We start from the raw sequence: 21,260 nt of genomic DNA on the forward strand, positions 1-21,260 counted from the left end.
CTTCCTTCCTTGCACAAATCCATACACCCACAGAGGGGTGTTGCAGCCTTTCAGGGGGCTCAGCTTTGGTCTGAAGCCCTTGAGTATGCTGGGTAGGTGGAGATTTTTCAGCTTTTAACTACCTCCCAGCACACACATACACACACTCACACATCGGTCCATATGAAATGACAAAAGGATTCACTTTCATCCTTTCATTTAAAGCTATATGCAGTAAATGCAGATTCCCACCCCATGAAGGCATATACAAATATCCACCCCCCAACCTTCAGCTGCTGTCCATCAGAGATTCAGAAACCTCTGTACTCTGCAGTGTTTTCTGCTGTCCACACTCCTATGGTCAGCCATCAACAAATAATGCACTGTTGTAGTACCGCTACCCTTGCTTCTCACAGACTTATTAGGAGGCTCCTCAGAATGGTGGAGAAAGTTCCATTAACATGAATGAACCTTCCCAATGTTCGAAGGTCCAATGATTCTGTATAAAGACAGCTGCAAAACAATGCAATGTCCATGGCAATGGTAACGGGTTTTGTGCTCCTGATTCAAGTCTTTCCACTGGTAGTCCGCTCACTTATCACAATGGAACTTAATTGAAAGTACTATACTGCAACATCCGAAACTTTCAAGTTCTATTTGTTTCTCGACGGAAGCCACAAAATGATAACAAAATAATTTAAAAAGACACATTGTGTGAAGTTTCTTCCCTGGTTTTGGCAAGTAGCCATGCAATAAGCAGGAAAATATATTGCTTGCTGGTCATAATGTAAGGGATAACGGCCACCGAGGTGTCCTGTTATACAGAATTAATGGACGAGGGCGAGGGGCAAAAAACTCCGAGTCCATTCATTCCGTATAACTGGACACACCTCGAAGGCCGTTATCCCGCTTATCACCCGGTTCCCACTGTAAAGCAAGGAAACATGCGGTTCCGTTTAAAAAGAAGCTCACTAGTTCAGCTTGTTGTACAACTTTCGTTGGCCCAGTTAGCTTGTTTACAGTTGATTCCATTGTTGCGAAGCCTGCAACCAAAAGATTCTAAAGCGCTGCAACCGTCGTCCTACTATGGTTGTTATAGTTACCATTCATAAGCATTGATATGGAACGGTGTCCTGTTATTCAGAATTAATAGCCACCCCACCAGCCAATTAGAAAAGAGTATTTCTTCTCTCCGGGTGATAACAGAAAATAAGTCTCTTAAAGGAGAATTCGGGGTGTGATATTGACCTAAAGTGTGTTGAAACATGATACCGAGTGTGAACGTATGTCTCATAGCCCATCTCGGCTTGTCCCCTGCACTCCAAAATCTGGCGCTAGTTAGCAGATGCTACCAACAGCTTTTTCAATGGTGGTGCTTCGGCATCGGGCTAGCCATGCAAATAAATCACTGTTTTACACCATTTACGAGGCTCAATGTATCTCCACACTTCATTGGTAGACTTCCGAGGGCCCTGACATTTAAAACGAGACATTGAGAACTTTGAAAAAGCACTGGTAGTCTACTTACAAGACGATTTATACAGACAGTATCTTCACAAAGTTTAGCATTTCAATCGTCTTGTAAGTAAACTACCAGTGCAGGGGACAAGCCGAGATGGGCTATGAGACATACGTTCACACTCAGTATCATGTTTCAACACACTTTAGGTCAATATCACACCGGAATTCTCCTTTAAGGACAAAGCAAGACCCCTACACTTTATGTCGGGGTCCTGTTTGCCGTGTTTGGACTTATTTTTCCAATAACGACCGGCGAACAATACATTATCCCTTACTTAGGACTGACTACAGTGTCCCTACAAGCATGGGGGCCTATCTGTCATTAGTGAACTGATTTGGAGTGGCACCCTTGCTTCTATGTGAATAGAATATGGTTGCACCATATAAAGTGGAGGTTTTAACGGCATTGGGAAAGCAGCCTATCCACATACTCAAAAAGAGATGCAGAATGTTTACTAATTTGAAAAATTAGACATGGCATGCAAAAGGAACATTTTTTTAACTGCCTCAATATAGGAGATGTGCTATTTAACTTTTTTTTTTTATAATTCATGGACAAATAACCATATGACCACTTGTAGTATATTAGAATGCTCCTGTGATTGCATGTTCAACACTGCCAGTTTGGAATGAAAGTCTTGAGGGAAAAGATGCAAAGTAACGAGCAAAATATTAGCACAGTTCATTACCTCAGGCCTGCGGACCATGGAGATGTCTCTAAAGCACATTGGCACTCCAATGCTCATTAGGCTAGCTGAAAACACCACACCAAAAAAACAGAGAGAGGAGACAACATTCTGCAGCAGGGGAAGTACTGGCTGTGACACGGGCTAGTGTCTGACTCGGCTGCCTCGGCCCCTTTTATGAGCTTTCTTTGGGCAGATTAATGTCAAACGGAGGAGGGCATGAAACTTCAAGACTGCAGGCAATGAAAATGGCTCCTCCGAGTGCAACAGTGCCCTTCTGTAGGCCCTCCGTCCAGGAGAATCACTCAGCGATGGCCTCTTACTGTGATTATATAAAATGGACTGACACGTATGAAAGGAGAGGGATGGGATCGAGAGAAACCGCTATACAGCACCAAGAAGCATTGGAGTTTCAAAGAGGTTTATAGAGCACATTTAGGTTAACCATAGTTTGTTCAGTATGATTTCGGTTCAAAGGTTGTAGTCATATACCTTCATGAAGGCAGTTTTCAAGCTAGCAGTTGGAAAGTGATATGCGTCAGGCATTGCAGCCACTCTATATTCATCTCCTGATGAGGGATTGTTAGCTCTGAATATGGGCAGATTAAATGATCATTCTCTCTTTTGGCAGCTAGTAATTAGGAGGGAAAATCTCTAAAGAAATGAGTGATACACCTCCCATTTCATGTACAAATAAATGGACCTTACATATTCCATTCATTCACATTTTGTTTCTCTCAGAGATGGTCCTATCTACTCTATTTGTATTTTACTAGCAGTCAATATGACATACCTCTACTGATCTATACTATAAACGACTATTTCACTTCTGTTCCATTATTCCACTTGTGGGATAGTCTTGTTTTATTCACTGCCTGCAATGCACTGCCATTGCAGCATAGCTGTGATCCCCATGCAATTCTTCTCTTCAGTTAGTTTCATATCTACCAAAGGTCCAGTGTGTGTTCTATGTGATACCTCAATGGTCACTAGAATTAGAGTTTCTTAAAGGAGTGACACACACTGCATCACTTTCTTCAAATGACCGCACATGCTTTTATTGACCCTCTTCTATCTTCATGCAGTCAATTCAACAGTGCCTGGACACATGTGAGCCACCATGATCACAAGAGGGAACACTGAACAAGGAGACCCACAGTAGAGCACTTTTCTCTCTCTGTCTGTCTCTCTCTCTCTCTCTCTCTTTCTCTCTCTCTCTCTCTCTCGCTCTCTCTCTGCAATTGCAAAGCTGTCCTGAACACACATCAATCAGTAGGCAGCTATAAATGCAGTGCAGTCCTCTATGCATGCTGTATCGGTCATAAATAAATAAATAAATAAATAAATCTAAATACTCCATACTGTTAGCTTCACATGGAGTTTCTGCCCTCATCAGACCCTGATTGCACCCATATTAGAGGGCTGGTGCTGCTCAAAGCAAAGGGACTGGATCAGACACGGCCAGGACAATGCCAACCGTTCAGGGAGCAGGCAGCTTTTATCTTCCCGAACAATAGTGTGAAGAATGTGGCTGCTTGTGCCAGCATGCAGCAAGGCCTCTAGTGACTGCAGATGCTGTTTTTGGCAAATTACACTTTATTCAAAAATCAATAGGGAGAGGAAGAAGGGAGGGGGGGTGTAGAAAAAAGACCTAGATGGAAAAAAGGGCACCAACACAATGGCTTTTAAATTATGAAGCTGCTCCTGCACCCTGATCCAAACGTGTAACTTGCAGAGCACAGCAGTCTAACGCAGAAGCCCAGTCTTAAATAAGTGCTCGAGGAATTAATGGTGCCCAGAAATACCCACCGTAGCAGATGCTGCATAATGGTAAAGTGCAATTTCACTAGCAGGAAGTAGATGCCTGGCTTCCCTAATTGCTTTGGTGAATATGCCCCTAACACCCGTTACTATGCCCAGTCCACTCTCGTCCCACTGTGTCACCCTGTAGGACTCAGAGAGGCTGTGGGTGAACGCTATTGTTCTCTGATTGAAATATAGTCTTTGACGTCAGCCACTGCTACTCAGCACTGCAGAAACTAGTCCCTCATGTTAAAAGAAGAGGATGGGGGGGGGGATTTTAGAGTAGGAGGGAAAAGGGTACAGATTCACATATTAATGGAGACCTAAAGTGATTGTTGTTTCCACTTCTGGAAATTATGAAAAATACAGAATCTCATAGGTAAGATTTGAATCGGAGAGTGACAGGTGATGATGAGAGAGCTCACGCAAGTGCTCTCTCCGCCATCACGGAAATTTCAAACATCACTTTTTGCCAACATTTCAAATCAGACCCTCACTCCCACACCCCCTTGGGGACCAACCTCCCCAGCTGAGAGGCACTGAACACAGCCAATTAGTGAGGCTATATCCCTCAGTTCGCCATTTCACACACCTATACTACACACACACACACACACACACACACACACACTAACACACTTATATCCAACACACACACATCACACATGTTTCTCGGTGCCCATGGAGAACCCTCCACCCTCACCTCCCCTTCAGGTGACAGAAGCAGGTTTCCTGATCTGTGCCTTCATTCCCCCCGTCAGTGCAGGCGCTTGTTAGCATCGGACTGACAGCCAGGCTGGGTGCTCCTTGGTGCTTTGAACACTTTCCCTCATTAGGGGAGCCTAGTAACAACCTCAGCATCAGGTTGGCTGAGGAGGGGTTCAGCGGTACCCATAATGGCTCGGCTGACTAATGCACCCCTCGCTGCACTGCACAGCGCTTTTTACGCAGGAGCGCTGCTGAGCACAAGGTGGAAGCTAAGGCTGAAACACGCTAATAGGGTATTATGCACTTACACACCGCGCCGGGCCTCTGAGGAGACCGGTCGTACAGATGCCATGGCATAGCGGCCTTTGATGCATGTTTCTGCCTCCTCTAATGGCAAAGCTGTTGAATGAGAACACAATGAGGAGGTATGCTAAACCAAAGACATGTAAAATATGTCAAATTACAAGTTTCAGGGATTTGAAAAGAGAGAAAGGACTAGAGATATGTCAAGGTGGAATATGCCAGCAGACAGAAATTACTAAGAAGGTTTCATACAAAACAAACAACCCCACATCTATTTTACAATGAATGGCCAAGGACATTGTATTGTCCACTACACTGCAGCGTAGTGTGCTTATGGCATTAAAGAGGAATTCCTAATGGAACTAGGAATAAGATGTTGAAGCAAAAAACAAAAAAAATTCAAGTGAAGTATAATGTGTCTGTACAAGTTGTGTGTAGCCTGTCGTAGACAGAAATCAATGTGATTTTAACACACACAGATGCACACACACACACACACACACACACACACACACACACGCGCGCATACAGACGCACACATACACACACACACACACACACACACACACACACACACACACACACACACACACACAGAGTGAAAGTAAGGAAGAAGAGTATTCAAATATAGGAAATGACAAAGACAACTTTCAGACCATCGTTCAACATCCAACTCTCTCTGCTCAGCTTCACTGTGTCTGACTGTAATGGTGCAAGCTCCCTCTAAACTGTGGACATGCCAGAGGCAGAATGGTGGGTTCAACTCAGGATCCCCACTCCCCTCTTTCATCCTGGCCGAGTCACTGTTGCCTTGCTGAAGGGGATCCTTCAAGGCGTGCCCTTTCTTTGTTTTTTCTAACTTGTTTTAGAACTACAGTTGAGGTCACTTTGACTTCCTAAAAGCCTTACCAACCTCAAGGCACTATAATTGGCAAATAAATTGCTTTCCAAACTATGTTTCCATAATATAGCATTGATTTGAGCCCTTGCTATACAGCCATATCTATTGAAAAAATTCAATAACACTCACACACGCTTACTATTTATAAATAAACATGCCAGTTATGAGCTAAAACTTATTTGTGGATGCAGGGACATTCAGCATGGCATATATCCATAAATTATTATGAGTAAGTAGTTGTTAGTGTCATCTGTTGTGCTTGTTGAATGCCTGTAGGCTCATGGTTTCCCTTATCCGAGAAAAAGTCTCCAAGATCAGGTCTATGAAAGTGATTTTTTAACTCATTTTGCTAGCAAAGTTAATATAACATCCTTTACTCACACACATACAGTACACACACACACACACACACACACACACACACACGCATTCATACATCAGGGAGTGAGTCATTTTCATATTGTAATTGTGATTGCTGTGGCCCACACAGCACTGTAATTGGCCCAATAGCCTGGCGCACCCTTCAGGGGGCTGAGCTGCTATTAGCACGATGCTGCAAAAAGCGTCCCTGAATATTACATGAAATCAATCAGTGCCGGCAAGAATGAGGAGTTTTCAGTGCAAGGAAACCACATGGAGAGTGAAAAAGGGAGTCTGTTGTATTGTCTCAGAGAGAGCGTTTACACACACACACACACACACACACACACACACACACACACACACACACACACACACACACAAAGAGCCAAGCATTTGCCAACAAACAAACACAAACACCACACACACACACACAGACGCTTTAATGTTTCCCCACACACCATGCTCAAAAGAATAATCTCCCCCATTGTTCGCTTGTCACCATCTATCCTGTTGCACTCTTGTCATTTCAGCAGCTTTCTGCTCGTGCTCAATAGACCTTGTCTGCACCAGAGCACTGCACTCTGGCCATGCAGGCACGTTGTGGGGGCGGCTGCAGAGAGTACGGCAAGTGGAGATGAGAGATGTGGGGGGGGGGGTGCTGCAGGGGGTAGATGAGGCCTGTCTCACACATTATAGTTCAAAGATCAAAGCTTGTTCTGTCTACAGTGGCTTACTGTATGTACGGTAAGGTTGTCCATACAGGGCTTTCTCAGGTTGCAGTCGCATCCTTCCCAGAGTCTTGGAAGCTTGGAAGGAATACACACACACACACACACACACACTCACACACACATGCTTTTATGTATGAATGAGGTGCTGCCATTGCTTTCTGAAAGGGTATGGACACAAACCCCTCACACATACACACGTACACACACACGCGCGCATACACACACACACACACACACACACACACACACACACACACACACACACACACACACACACACATCTCTCTGTCTGTCTGTATGTCTGTACATGAGTGAGGTGCTCTTTGTAGAGAATGGAGATGAATGGCTTCACTAATGGGTGCTGGTACCTCTGCCAGTCAGTGGTGGGATTGGGTGAGACACACACCAGGCAGACACACCATATTACACACACCCCAGGCACACACACCAGGCAGACACACCATACGTACACACCACCGCCAAAAGGGTTACAGTGCAGCTGATGGGGAATGAAAGTGAGGGAAACAAACAACTATGCAAGCGCACACACACACACTCACACTCTCTCTCTCTCTCACACACACACACACACACACACACACACACACACACACACACACTCACACACTCTCTCTCTCACACACACACACACACACACACACACACACACACACACACACACACTAGACACACAGACATAAACAAAACCTGTCCAACGGCTGGTTTGGCAGATGGAATTGGCTATAACAACAACACTCAACTAAGATGGAATAACTGTGTTCAGTGATGACAAGTTACAAGTTGCAAGTTACAATCAGTGTGCTTTCACCTCCACACAGTAATCTAAGCCTCTGCAAACACAGAGGTGCAGTCTGAGTGCAGTTATCCATTAGCAAGATCAACTGGATGGTGTTTAGATACTCAGGGCTTTTTGGAAGCAGCTTCAGTGAAATAGGCCCAACGTTGCCACCTAGAGGTGAAAAGACAACGTGCAGGTAGGTACCATTAGCTCTACAGGGATGTGGTCTAATGATCAGGCTCTCCTTTCAGCTGATGACGCACAAAAAACTAGTTTTATTATTAACTACAAAAACCTTCTCTAATAACATCCAGAAAGGTCTTGGTGTCACCATGTTGAAAGGAGGGTGTCTTTTGTATGCATCTTTTATCCTGAATGCATTAGGACCTACAGTATCCTATATAACACTCCCTAGAACAGACACACATACATTTAACGCACAGGTAATAAACACTTTCTATGCAGCTGAGCGGTATAATGCAATGACTCACTCAGCCATCAGAACAGAATGGGGACCCGTTGCTTGGCTGGTGAACTCACTCTTGTTTGCTTCATAAAACAAATACAGACTCCGCTGCCTGGTCCAAATCTACGCTATTAAGCTGGACACCAGGGACCCTCTCAGCTCTGTGCTCCGCGCGCTGGCCAAGTGGCGCGGTTATTGTTTGCTTTGCTGTGCTGATGGATTACTCTCGGCGGCGCTAGCAGCGGCCACAAATGTGGCCAGTGCAGACCACTCGTCTGCTCTGGGGGTAGGGTGGGGGGGTGGCGGATTTATATAGGGCTGTGTCCACCAGTTATGATAAGGCCTCACTGGCTTTGGCCAACCACTGAGTTAAGAGAGGCTGGGGTCCACCCAGGGAACACTTCATCATGTGCGGAGAGAAGTCACAATGACCCAGGCACACACATTACCTTATTGTATTGTTGGGGGCAAACTTACTGGGGGCAGATGATTTTGTCCAACCTCCACATGGCAACCACATTTTACTGCAATATAAATAAAGACACACACAAGCATACATGCACACACACACACACAGACACAGACAGAATACACACATACACACACACGCACGCACACACACACACGCGCGCACCCACACACACACACACACTGTATACTGTAATTGCCATATTTAGGAAGCTATTTTGTACAGGCTCCTCTTAGCTACCACATGAAAATGACTGCCATGGCCAAAGGAATGTGCTCTACTATGTGCTCTCTGACAGGTGTTCTCTAAGGTTTTTAGTCAAAGGCTGCCACTGACATTAATGCCTTTTGTGTTGACATACTTTAGCCTACCTATGAGAGAAGAAATTGTCTGACTCTGCTTCCAATGCCCATCTCGCAACATTTCCATACCAAATTCCGAAAGTTAAAGAGAAGGGGGTCATGAGACTTGATCCGTGTTTTTTGGGGGGTCGCCAGACAAAAAGTTTAAGAACCACTGCTATAGAGGTGCTATTGATGACATTTCTACTCAGATGTACCACCAACTGAAACATTTCAAACTACTGCAGTGGAATATATGGTATTTTATTGGACAATACAAAAAAAATGCATAAACATGAAACATGAAACATGTAGTTCATGATAATGTAGATCTAATGATATACATCTACTGATTTTATGACTTAATATATGTATCTCTCTCAAAACAAAATGTATACATTTTTATATGTGTTATAAGGTTCTATATAAGGTTAGGGTGTAGTATTCATCAGGTAATAAACAAGAGAATAAAGAGCATTAAAAGAGGAAGTAAACTGACAGGGTAGCCTGGCTAGCGCCACCACTTCTCAATGAGACGTGGTCTGGGAACCAAACGTTCATTTTCTCGTATTTGAAAAAAATGCCCAGATCCGTTTATTGGGTGCCACGGATGTCTATCAAATGCGTCTGTGCATAGCTCATCATCGTCTTGCTTTCCCCCCTGTTCTGTGATTGGTTCCCTATCTCAGGCGAAAATTTGCTCCATGGTCTCCAGGCTGCCTTAGAAGCGTGAATCAAATCGCGCGCAAGGCAGCATGGGAACACCCAGGCTACTGACAGGATAGATACGTTGATAGATATACAGGATCTATCCGTAACGGAAGGCAGTTGCCAGCTACCTTGCTGCCTTCAACTGTCTAACGAGTCACTTGCAGTAGCAGGCATCAAGGTAATACCTATGAACTTTGTTTTGGACCGCCTAACAAGATACAGTAGCAATACAGAATCTCGTCACCAGGATACCGACAGCTGACTTAATCAGTGGGAGTTGAAGCAGAGATGTTCTAAGAATCTTTAGTTGAAGGCAGCATGAAGTATACATGTACATGTAAGCTACCTTCAAAATTCATATCTTAAAATCTTAGAAGGCAGAATTGTATAGAAATATTTGATTCAGACATGCCTGGATGCCTTACTGCTACCAAATGCTATCTTAGAAGAAAGTTTTTTTTTTTTTTTCAGTTTCGGACACAGCCAGAGAGAGATAAGATTAGGTTAATAGAAATCGGTCAATACGTTGCCCGGTATAACACTACAGCATTTCTTTTCAGTTCAAATGGTCAAATCTTCTGTTTTCCCCTGCATAGAGAAGTGGCCCTCCTTAATCCGCTGTCTGCTTCAACCAGCTCCATTTCCTTCAACCAAACAATTCAAATAACATTTGCAATCAACTTTCATATATAAGTGTTTGTGCAACTAGAGTAATACAATCAGTGTTATATTCCCATTAGAGGCCTACAAGGTGATAAGGGTTCAGATGCCAGCCTGTTTACTAAAGTCTTTCACTGGACCTGTACTACTGAAATCCAGTTTCGCCCATGTGGAAGACTTTTGCATGTGTGTGAATGTTTGAACTGGCCATGGTCCTGAAATGCAGACTGGAGACTGTGCATGTGATGTCCTCAAACAAAACAGCTGTATGTTTAAGTTAAATTTGAGTTAACTGAAATGCTTACTTACTTCCTGAGCAGACCTTTCAGACCAGTCCTCTCCCTCTTGCCAAGGTGCGCTGTTGCCTACCGCTGCAAACATGAACACAGAAACATACAGTAAATATTACCAGGTGGGTTTGCAACATCTTTGACATGCTTCCACAAGCAAAGCCTTTCAAAGTGAAAATAACAAATCTAGGAACTAAACTCACAACCATTACAATCACCACCAGATTTGATAACAAATCAAAATGTGTGTGCATGTGTGTGTGTGTGTGTGTGTGTGTGTGTGGGTGTGTGGGTGTGGCTGTGTGTGTCGCATGCATGCATGTGTGTGTGTGTGTGTGTGTGTGTGTGTGTGTGTGTGTGTGTGCGTGTGGGTGTGTGTGTGTGTGTTGCATGCCTGCATGTGTGTGTGTGTGTGTGTGTGTGTGTGTGTGTGTGTGTGTGTGTGTGTGTGTGTGTGTACCGTTCCCTTTTTGAATAATTTTGTCCATGTGGTATTTTTGGCTGTCCTGCCATGTTGTCTTCCTCTGAAAAAAGAGTCTCATTAGTGATACACAAACAGGGACAATGGAAACCAATGTAATCTGAATGCCTCATGATGCAGGTTTTTACAGTTTGCTGATACACTATGTACCAGTAGATATCTAGTTTCCATAACTTTGTTTTTACTGCATCCTTAGGGTCATTATGATGGTCATCTGAGGGAGAGATTAATACACCTGTCCCATGTCCACAACACACCACACCACACATGTCCCTTACTCGCCTTTGCTCTTCACTGTTCTAGTTTTGTGTTCTAGTTTGCATGAGTTTGCGAGCTAGTTCTAGAATTTATCATCAATTGTGCTCTTGGTGATTACAGTTGGTTGTTTGCTCACTAGTTTTATCGACAGCATCAGCCATCTTTTGGGTGTTGTTGCACTGAGACAGAACATATTTTAGGACTAGAGAATGGAAATAAATTTTACATACTGTTAAATTTATCATATCTCTCCAGGCTTCGACTTCTTCTCAAGCTCTGTGTCTTTACTCTTCCTGCTTTTACTCCTGAAAGAAAAATGGAAAAGTAAGTAATTTCATATGTCAATTAAATCATTTCAGTTCAATATGTCAGAGTCTTAAGCAATGTAATGTCTTATTTAGAGTACAGTAAACTAAAGTATTTTATGGTATCTAACTGAATTGAATTGAATTGAATACTTTAGAGGATTAAAATAAACCTACCTGTAAAATCATGTACAAAGTCAAAGCTGCGGCTCCTTTTATGGATCGTGTTTGAACTTCGCTGCTTTTTGGCCTCGCCTTTGTCACCGATAGACTCATCATTGCTTTCATTGCCATCACATTCTTTCTCCAGGATTCCTTCATATTTTCTATCCTCATAAGCATTCTCTTCCTCCTGGATGTGGTGTTTGGTACACTGAAGCATGTTGTTGCCTGTGGCTGGACTCTTGAGTTTCTCCTCCATGGGTGGGTGCACAGGAGCATTTGTCCAAATGTCCTTACTATCATTATTTCCTTTGTCCTCAGTGCTCTCTCCAACAGACCTCTCTTGAGCATTTTCTTCTGGAGACATGGAAGCCAGGACGCCCTCGATATCATGTGGATATATGTGGTTGAGAACCTTAATTCCCACCATCTGTTTGCTGTCTTCAGGCACACCACTTCCTTTCTTTTGGTTTTTAGGTTTTATGTTTCCTGGGGCATTATGACAATCGTCAGTTGTAGTCTCTACTGTAAACTGTGGATCGAATGCTTGCTTTTGGTATGTTGCCTGACCATCCTCGCTGGTGTCTAACAAACAGCATGGCTCATTCTCCACACCTTCATTTTTAGTCTCCAATTCTGTACTTTCTGCTGGTGATGTCTCAATCTCTCTATCTATTTCAATGAAGTAGTGATGCCCCTTCAACTTCCTACCCTCCACACCATGAGGATCTAAGGCAGATAGCAACCCATTCCTTAAGACCTTCATTTCCTCGTCTTCATGAACGGTCCACGACTGTTCATCAAGAACAGATTCAACCACTTCCTCCAGCTCAAGTTTCTCGGACTCGTGCTCAGATTCATCACACTGTCCGTCTGCAAATTCAGTCCCCTCACCAGCATGCTCATCATCTTCCTTCATTCCATACGGTTCCTCCTCTCCAACTCCCATGATCCCACAGCCCTGTCCTGTTGGCTCTCCTCTGTAGCTTTCCCGCCACCTCTTCTCTTCGTGATCAACCAGTTGTCTCTTGACCAACTCCAGTAGCCTCATGAACTCTACCTCCTCTCTCTCATTTGTGTTAAAAGTCTCCTCCTGACCAGCCATCTTCACTACTTGTCCTGAGCGTTGCTCCAACAGGCCAAACTCCTGATCTATGCAGAAACTCCTTCCACCATTTTCTTCCACCATCCACTCCATCTTCACTAGGAGATCCTTCACCTGTGCTGCATTCACTGTGTTGATGTTATCGAGGGCATGGTACCTATGCTCACACTTCTCGACCAGGACTTGTAGGGCTTTCCCCTTACCCTGCAGATGCTGCTTGATACTCTTACTACCCAGTAGGTGTGCCCTGGTAAAGAGCAGGATGGTGTGCTGCCACATTTTCTTCCCAAACAACCCTTGCAGTCTTCCAGCAACTTTCTTATTCCACTCAGCATCAAGGCAGACTGGGAGAGTTAGCAGGAAGACATGAGGGCCTTCTAGCCCCCCTTGTGCAGCACTCCCACAGGCTCTCTCTAGGATACGGTGAGGAGTATCTGGAGAAGATTGGGGGTCCCAGCCAGGGGTGTCCACTATTGTGATGAGCCTGCCATCCAGCATTCTGCTCCTTCGGGTCACTTGCTCTGTGCTGTAGGTCACAGGGAAATCGTGGAAGCCCATGATGGTGTTTCCAGCTGAGGTTTTCCCTACCCACTCCTCACCCAGCAGAACGACCTTCAGCTCAGAAGGTGGTTTGTGCCATTTAAGAGACATCCTGAAAAGTATACAGAACAACACAGAATGTATTAAAATCATGGAATTTGGCTATTCAAATGCAAACATATTTTTGCTTGTTTTGTCCAGGAAAACCCCCATCATATGTCTGATGTCAGCATGTAGCTTCATGAAAGGAAAGACATAGGAGGGGGTGGCAAAGAAGAATTCCGTTAGATTACAATCACTGTCATGTGTGGCTAAGTTTCATGTTTGTCTGTTGATGCTTTATGTCCTACATGTACAGTATGTTTACATGCCTGTCTACTGATGCTACTATGTCTTACAGTACATGTACAGTATGTATTGTTTCTGTCCTCCTATCCTTAAATAAGCTGCCCAGGGATGCAAAAAGAATTTCAGCACAAACTGACAAATAAAGTTGTATCGTATTGTACAACATAGGGCTTTTTTGATTGAGAGAGAAGGAGGTAACATTTGTTTATGCTATACAAATGTTTGTGCAGTAATTGTTATATAAGCACTGTATTTCCTGGCCAGTGACTTAAAAAATGACTAAAAACTGCTGGGTTTGGCCATTTAAGCTGCAAATCCAAGAACAAGCTAAACAGAATAGTGTCAATGGCTAGCAAAATAGTAGAGAAACCCCAAAAACACCTGACTCAAATATACACTGACAGTATGAAGTCTGGGAGTCACTTCAGAGTGTAATTGTGGCGGTCAATCCAAATGCCATCAGTATCCTCAACCAAACCAAGTGACAAACTGAGCTGCTATTTTAATGTATGTAAGCATATTTATTCTTTTTTATCCTAATATTTATTCATCTTTTAATACTTCACTTACTATGTCTGAGATGTTGTCTGCGTGTTTATCTATCCTGTATGTCTGGTGAGCCAAAGGAACATTTCCACCTTGGTGGACATTAAAGATTTGTTCTATTCTATTCTATTCTATTCTATTCTATAGCCTATGCAAATTAATTTGGCCTTGCGTCGGACTGATAAAGGAGAAAATGACAACAAAGTCCAATAACTGCTCAGTATGAGGAGAAACACTGGGTTTGTTACAGAAAACTTGATAGGAGCAGGTTATGTTCACAGAGTCAGTTATTGTGGTAACTGACCCAATGTTTAAGAGTTTCCCTCTTTTCACTGATAACAAACTCAGATTTTTAAACTAAACCTGCTTTCTGGAAAAGGCCCCAGGCCCCACCATGGCTGCAGGGAGTTGAGAGGGGGTTAGATTTTATTTTAAAGAGGCAATTTGACTGTCCAGCCTGCTTGCCTATATAAATAAATCAGAGGAGGGAAAACAACGTATTAGGGGTTAGTGTTTTAGCTTGTTTTACAATTCACAATGTGTGTCTCCACGGGCGCCATCATTGATGTGTGACATTAGATCGCTGCAAAGCAGTGAATGTGGCATTATTTTATATGTTAGAAAAATGAATCAAATTTTCAACATTTTGTCATGCCAAAGGTGGACGTTCCTGTAGAATGAGCGAATGACCCAAAAAAGCTTGTAGTCTATGCGGCCTACCTTTCCAGGAGGATGTAGAATATCCACATACATGTAGCAAGAAGAATCTCCGCCAACATTATAGCTGGCTATTTTCTTCACCCTATGAGAGAGGAGTCCGTCATACTATTATATCACAGCAACTGAATGTTCACAAGAGCACTGTCAAAAAGGAATGAGCATACTAGGGCATCTTGAGAAATAGCAATCACTAGAACACAGTCCATGACAGAAACATTGTAACTTTATTTTTGTCTTGCCATCTTCCGTCGATTGTCTTGTTTTCCTAGTTAATAAGCTTCCTGTAGCCAAAAAACTGTTTTGCTTTTCTTCGAGTTATACTGGCTTGATTAGCTACAAACGAACAGTGTGTAATCAATGATTACTGTTAGATTATGTAGGCTATCGTTACAGTTTATTTTTATTTTGCTACAATGCTAATCACTGGTTAGGCCCACATCTAAGAGCACAAATGTCAAAATTGACACCATAGCAATGTGGTGCACAATCAGCTAGAGTAGGCTAATACTGAACATCGAAGAGATGCACTTTTAATGTAAAATCAGTGGTCTATATAGGCTATACCAAAAGTCTATAATCCCGCACAACGAAACTCAAACAATTCCTTTCAGCAACAAATCTAGCAAGCGGCCTATTTTCGAAATAAATATCCTATTGGCTACACAACTTTAACTTCAACTTTACTTTATCTCATGCTATGATAACAAAACAAACAAAACAAACCTTGTCCAAAATCAGATCCACAAAAACTCGCAGAGGTTTCTTTGAGCTCCCTATTCGAAGTTTGACTTCCTTATACACGGACCGAAGTAATTTTCTTGAGTTTGCTTTCACTTTTACACACTTAAGTTTCACGTCTGCGCTAGTCCAGCTGGAACATGGGGACCCATTATTATTGTAAAGTCTATTGTTTCTACCTGTGCTCTTAACACGGGCAATATCACTAGCTGATGTACCTGACTGAAGACTGATTTGTGTTGAGTGAATGGTTGGAACAAATCTGGTACTTTTACTTCCCAGTGTTTGCCCTAGAAATCTTTCCAGCAGTGGAGCTGTTAGTCGCAGACAGTTGGTAACCCTGTTGTGTTTGTTTCATGTTTATTCGTTTTGTGTTCCCGGTAAAAAATGACTGCTGCATTAAAACTTGTTATAAATCCATAGTAACACATATACTGTATTATCATCTAATGTTGTGATAGACCTTTGTATCAACTTAAGTTCTATTGGATATTACCAGTTTTGAACTTCCATTTGCTATTTATGGCCTACAGGCCTCACTGACCTGAGCTCATCTGACTTGAAAGGGGAAGATTCTATTGGGGAAAGGTTGAAGTGGGGGCTGGCATAGAAGCAAAGAGGAGTGTGTTTGTGTGTGTGTGTGTCTGTGTGTGTCTGTGTGTGTGTGTGTGTGTGCAGAAGCACACATACAGTCCATCTGATCAAGGTCAGGTATGTGCCTGGACTCAATTTTATACACTGATCATTTTCTCACCCATTCATTTTTCATGGCCAGTCATTTTTGACCGGGAATACACATGGGTGTTGTAAAGTTTAATAAAACACCCTTGTTATGAAAAAATGATCGAAATTTGTTTTGCGTGTTCAGATGCCCTGTGTTAACAAAGTCATGGAGCCTCATGATAGTCAGAATAAATTAACAATATTTTTTGAGAGAAAATAATTGTCAATCGGTCAAATTTGACCGTGAACACAACAGAAGGGTCAAATATAAAGAAAACATGATTATTGTAGCACATACTCTGAACTGGTCACAAACAAAAATGTTACTATAACTTTAGACAGGAGTGTTCATGTTTCACATCACCAATCAGAGAACCTTTTTGAAGTGACTAGTTCACTAGTCTTACCACCCTACCATAAGGGAGAGCCAGGATGATTGAAACACTTTTTAATTAAACGTAATTTAAAAAGACATATGTGTGTCGTACCACACTGAAAATCAAATACAGTTGCATTTTTTTAGCTTTGAACATAACCGTTCAGGAATTATTTCAGCAAAAGTGGAATGTGGGTAATGTTTCATTCGTCCCCCCTGGTCCCTGGCCTGCAAAAGCCTACAGCACTGGAAAACCAGAATAGCACACAGCACACTACATTTTAAGTGATATTGACACTCACATGCTTTGCACTTTGTGTCATCAAATGTTGTTCTGTTATTTAGGTGTAATTGCCATTTGTGAATAGTCCATTAGACAATGGATCTTGACATTCTGCAATCATGACATAAAGCCAAGCTCTAACAGTTGCCGTTCAGGGGTTACCAACTTAGTTGGTTGGCAATGAGAAATTGCATTGCAACCAACAAAGTTGTTAACTTAGTTAGCGACTATGGTTTTGGGAAACGCACCCCAGAGTGTCCAAAAGCATGTGTCAGAAGAAGAACTGGTCACGGCACTGCTCAGTACAGCAATTCCATTAGAAACTGCAGTGGACAACCAAGGCTTTGTACTGTTAGTAAATTTGGCCAAGCATTGATAAAAAGCTACCAAGGCCAGAGAGAGTGTGATTTTATAAATAGTTTTACCATAACATTAAGGGAATGAAACAAACATCTTTAAAGGCTAGCACTAAGTATCTGAAGATGGCAAGCTTACTGTAAATGTGCCATCAAAAGGATGATGAGGAAAAACTTGTTAAAGTTTTTTGTTGGTATGCTGTCTTTCATGTGCAAATTTGACACAGAAACTCAACATAGTTTTCAGGTAGGACATTTCCCATGATCTTGTCTTACAGTTTTTTTCAACTGCTTACACACTAAATCTAAACCCACACCAAATCTGCAAAACCATACACTAATTCTCAGTGTTTGACTCAGTTTTCAATTTACTAAAACACATTTTGCAAAACACCACACACAATTTTCTACCTAACACACACAAATCTAACAGGAAGTAACTTGATTTCGTTTTTCAAACACAACCTATCAAAATGGCACACTAAATCACCAGTGCTTCACTCTCTCTTTTCACATGTGTAAACACTCATTACTTTACTGAACACCATCCAATCATTGCCTTACAGTAGTATAGGGCTACAAATAGATATACTCTCTATATAGGTATAGAGGATTTCCAGTTGAAATATTCAGAACCAAAGCAGATACTTTGAAAGGAAAATTACAGTAATCGGACTTTAGCTTACAGTAAAGTTCTACAAAAAGTTGGCTTTACTGTATGTAAAACTTGTCTTTTTACTCTATTTTTATATTAGCTCAATAAATTGTTCTGTGCCTCCAAAAAATGCCTTAGGAACGCTTAGGATTGTTGGTTTCTGCAGTTCAAAGGTAGCCTGGGTGCCATTCCGAACTTAGTCCTGCCCACAACATTTGAGGTCGGGAAGTCGGGAAGGTCTGACATTGTGGTGGAATATTCTCACCCTATATCGGGCGGACCAATCAAATCAGGCTTTACAATGATGGACAGGTGAGCAACAGCACCTGGTCTATCACGTCATCTGAGCGCACAATGGAGAAGTTTGCCTCGAACGTCGACTACTAGGCTGCAGCAAAGATCCTTGATTACTAGCTCCGCTTTAACCCTCTCTGGCTGCAGCCTTCCATGCCGCGGTCCATCCCTCCAATGAGCGTCGTCAAACAGTAAACGTCATTGACAGCGCCACAGTTTGTCTGAAAGAGCGACAAGATACTTGAGGTTGGACGCTGTAAAAGCCGGCGTCTTTGGAGCTAACAGTGCTAAAATCAAGGATTTGACAATAAAAGAGTTACACATGTACACCGATGTTTGGTATTAATGTATCTTACAACCTATTAGCCTACTAGATCAATGGAAATGGGCCTGTGTTGCGCTGTATCAATGTTACGTTATATCCTCAGAAACAGACGATAAAAAAAACGTAATTTCATGGATGTTTATGTGTCTGATTGGTGGGCAGTTGTTTATTCGATGCTAATTGGATGTGATAATGATGTCGTATCTTTCTTGTCACTCAATCTGTGAAATTGTCACTCTGAGGTAAATTGCAGGAACGGAACACCCAGATCAATGCAGTGATTAATTTGACCATCATTCAAAAGGTAATTGACTTGTCAATGTAGCCTGAACAAGTGCAGACGTTACCTGTATGTTACTTACCTATGTGTTGATATTGTGTGGCCCATGGGTTCATCTTTGATCAATATTAAGGCTAAATAAATAACTGTGGAACTGGGATTGGCGAAGAAACTTGATTGTTTGTCTATTCCTAATGGAAATTCTTCTTTGAAATGCAGCACAAGCTAGTGGACAATGGCTAGACTAGGTTATGAAGTAACGGTCTACATTATGTAATGCTGTGCAAGTGTTTATGTGCACAGCAAGACACTTATTAGCTATTCTTCAAATTTCTTAAAGATATTACACTAAGCACTTTCACTCACAGAAAAAAGATCAGATGGTCCAAAATGAACAAACTTTATTGGAGATACAGTAAGCAGTGTTGGGCAAGTTACTTCAAAAGCGTAATGCATTATTTATTACTTGTTACTGTCATCTCAAAGTAATTTGTTACATTACAATATTACTGTCCTTGAATTGTAAGGCATTACACTACATTTACATTACTTTCACCAAAATAACAGGAAATATGGATTTGGTGTTCTCAATAGATCTTCATGTGTTCAATGCAGCTCATTACACGGCAGGCGGTGATGTGGTATGGCATAATGACTGAGCTAGGCTTAAAAGAACACTATAATGGTTGCAGTTATGGCTCATGGGACAATGTAGGCCCCAAATGCCAAAGGTCACTCACAACTTAATATAGTAAAATATAGCCATAGTGAAATTGTATGTTGACTTTAAATGGTTCTCATCATTGCTGGTTGCCTTTCCTTCCACTTACAGTGGTGTAGACTTAATGCAAATAGTTTGAGAATAATGGCTACGATCTTTGTCTGTAAAAGCAACATTTTAGTTATTCTCACTGCTTGAAATGAGAAGTATAGCCTAACCATGTTACAGTAGATCTGTTGCATGAATGGCAGAGATAACTCAAATTCCCTTTCTACAGTCATCTAAACATATCAAACATATATAACTAACATATCAAAAAGGCAGAGGTGTCTTTGTAAATTTACATTTCTTACCCTAGTGAGGATTCAAGGATGTTTACAGTCACTTACATGCTTAGAAATACAATAACTTATTTTTATGGGTTGTTATCAGATGTTATCTTTCCCAAACTGATGTATGTGTAATGGCGTGGGCTTGTTCACACCATCACATAATGGGGGAAGAAAGACAGTTGTAAAAATAGTAATTTATTAAGAAAAAAGCAAAGCAAAGCACCTAACCCCTCACTGCTCCCCGAGTGCCGCTGTTGCAGCAGGCAGCTCACTGCGCCGGGATTGGTGTGTTTCACCTCACTGTGTGTTCACAGCTGTGCTGAGTGTGTTTCACTAATTCACAGATTGGGATAAATGCAGAGACCAAATTTCCCTCAAGGGATCAAAAGAGTATACTTATACTATACATGAACTCTTCCCATGTCAAAAACAGACAGTATGTTACCATGTTATTTTCACCGCTGTTTATTTCTTTCATTGACAAACTGTAGGTCTATACTTTTTTTCCAGTAATGGAGGCCAGCTGGATTGAAGCTTTGGAGCAGTCTCTACGAAAAGAGACAAATCCACATGTTAAGAGAACAATTGTCGTGGTGAGAGACAAGAGTAAGGATGCTTTTATGACATCCCACCTTCAATCCTTGGAAGAAAATGGTCTTGGAAATTTTACAAGCCTTAAGTTGCTTGCATAACTTGCATTAAGTCTACACCACTGTAAGTGGAAGGAAAGGCAACCAGCAATGATGAGAACCATTTAAAGTCAACATACAATTTCACTATGGCTATATTTTACTATATTAAGTTGTGAGTGACCTTTGGCATTTGGGGCCTACATTGTCCCATGAGCCATAACTGCAACCATTATAGTGTTCTTTTAAGCCTAGCTCAGTCATTATGCCATACCACATCACCGCCTGCCGTGTAATGAGCTGCATTGAACACATGAAGATCTATTGAGAACACCAAATCCATATTTCCTGT

General features: G+C 42.1%; 1 protein-coding gene and 2 long non-coding RNA genes across 3 annotated transcripts; all 3 read right to left on the bottom strand.

Annotated features, from left to right (window-relative positions):
• Positions 1-439: 439 nt before the first annotated feature.
• On the bottom strand, positions 440-9,686 carry LOC121688134. The gene is made up of 3 exons (XR_006024513.1): positions 9,373-9,686; positions 8,703-8,709; positions 440-450 (listed from the first exon to the last, which is right to left on the bottom strand). It is a non-coding gene; the product is annotated as an uncharacterized LOC121688134 (long non-coding RNA).
• A 564-nt stretch (positions 9,687-10,250) lies between these two features.
• On the bottom strand, positions 10,251-16,017 carry LOC121688120. The gene is made up of 7 exons (XM_042067502.1): positions 15,920-16,017; positions 15,197-15,278; positions 11,953-13,694; positions 11,701-11,775; positions 11,192-11,255; positions 10,751-10,812; positions 10,251-10,425 (listed from the first exon to the last, which is right to left on the bottom strand). The coding sequence occupies exons 2-6, from the start codon at positions 15,253-15,255 to the stop codon at positions 10,767-10,769; spliced, it is 1,986 nt and encodes a 661-aa protein (XP_041923436.1). The 5' UTR covers positions 15,256-15,278; positions 15,920-16,017; the 3' UTR covers positions 10,251-10,425; positions 10,751-10,766.
• Positions 16,018-20,728: 4,711 nt separating this feature from the next.
• Positions 20,729-20,949, bottom strand: LOC121688132. Its single transcript, XR_006024511.1, has 2 exons — positions 20,912-20,949; positions 20,729-20,827 (listed from the first exon to the last, which is right to left on the bottom strand). It is a non-coding gene; the product is annotated as an uncharacterized LOC121688132 (long non-coding RNA).
• Between the last annotated feature and the right edge of the window lie 311 nt (positions 20,950-21,260).

This window comes from Alosa sapidissima, chromosome 17 (assembly GCF_018492685.1).
Source record: "Alosa sapidissima isolate fAloSap1 chromosome 17, fAloSap1.pri, whole genome shotgun sequence".
NCBI lineage: Eukaryota > Metazoa > Chordata > Actinopteri > Clupeiformes > Clupeidae > Alosa > Alosa sapidissima.

Excerpts from the sequence above, each read along its gene's own strand:
- LOC121688120 (XM_042067502.1), bottom strand. The coding sequence starts at position 15,255 with ATGTTGGCGGAGATTCTTCTTGCTACATGTATGTGGATATTCTACATC. Across the intron at positions 11,776-11,952 it reads CTTTGTACATGATTTTACAG|GAGTAAAAGCAGGAAGAGTA; the intron begins GTAGGTTTATTT and ends TTTTTCTTTCAG. Across the intron at positions 11,256-11,700 it reads GAGATATGATAAATTTAACA|AGGAAGACAACATGGCAGGA; the intron begins GTATGTAAAATT and ends CTCTTTTTTCAG.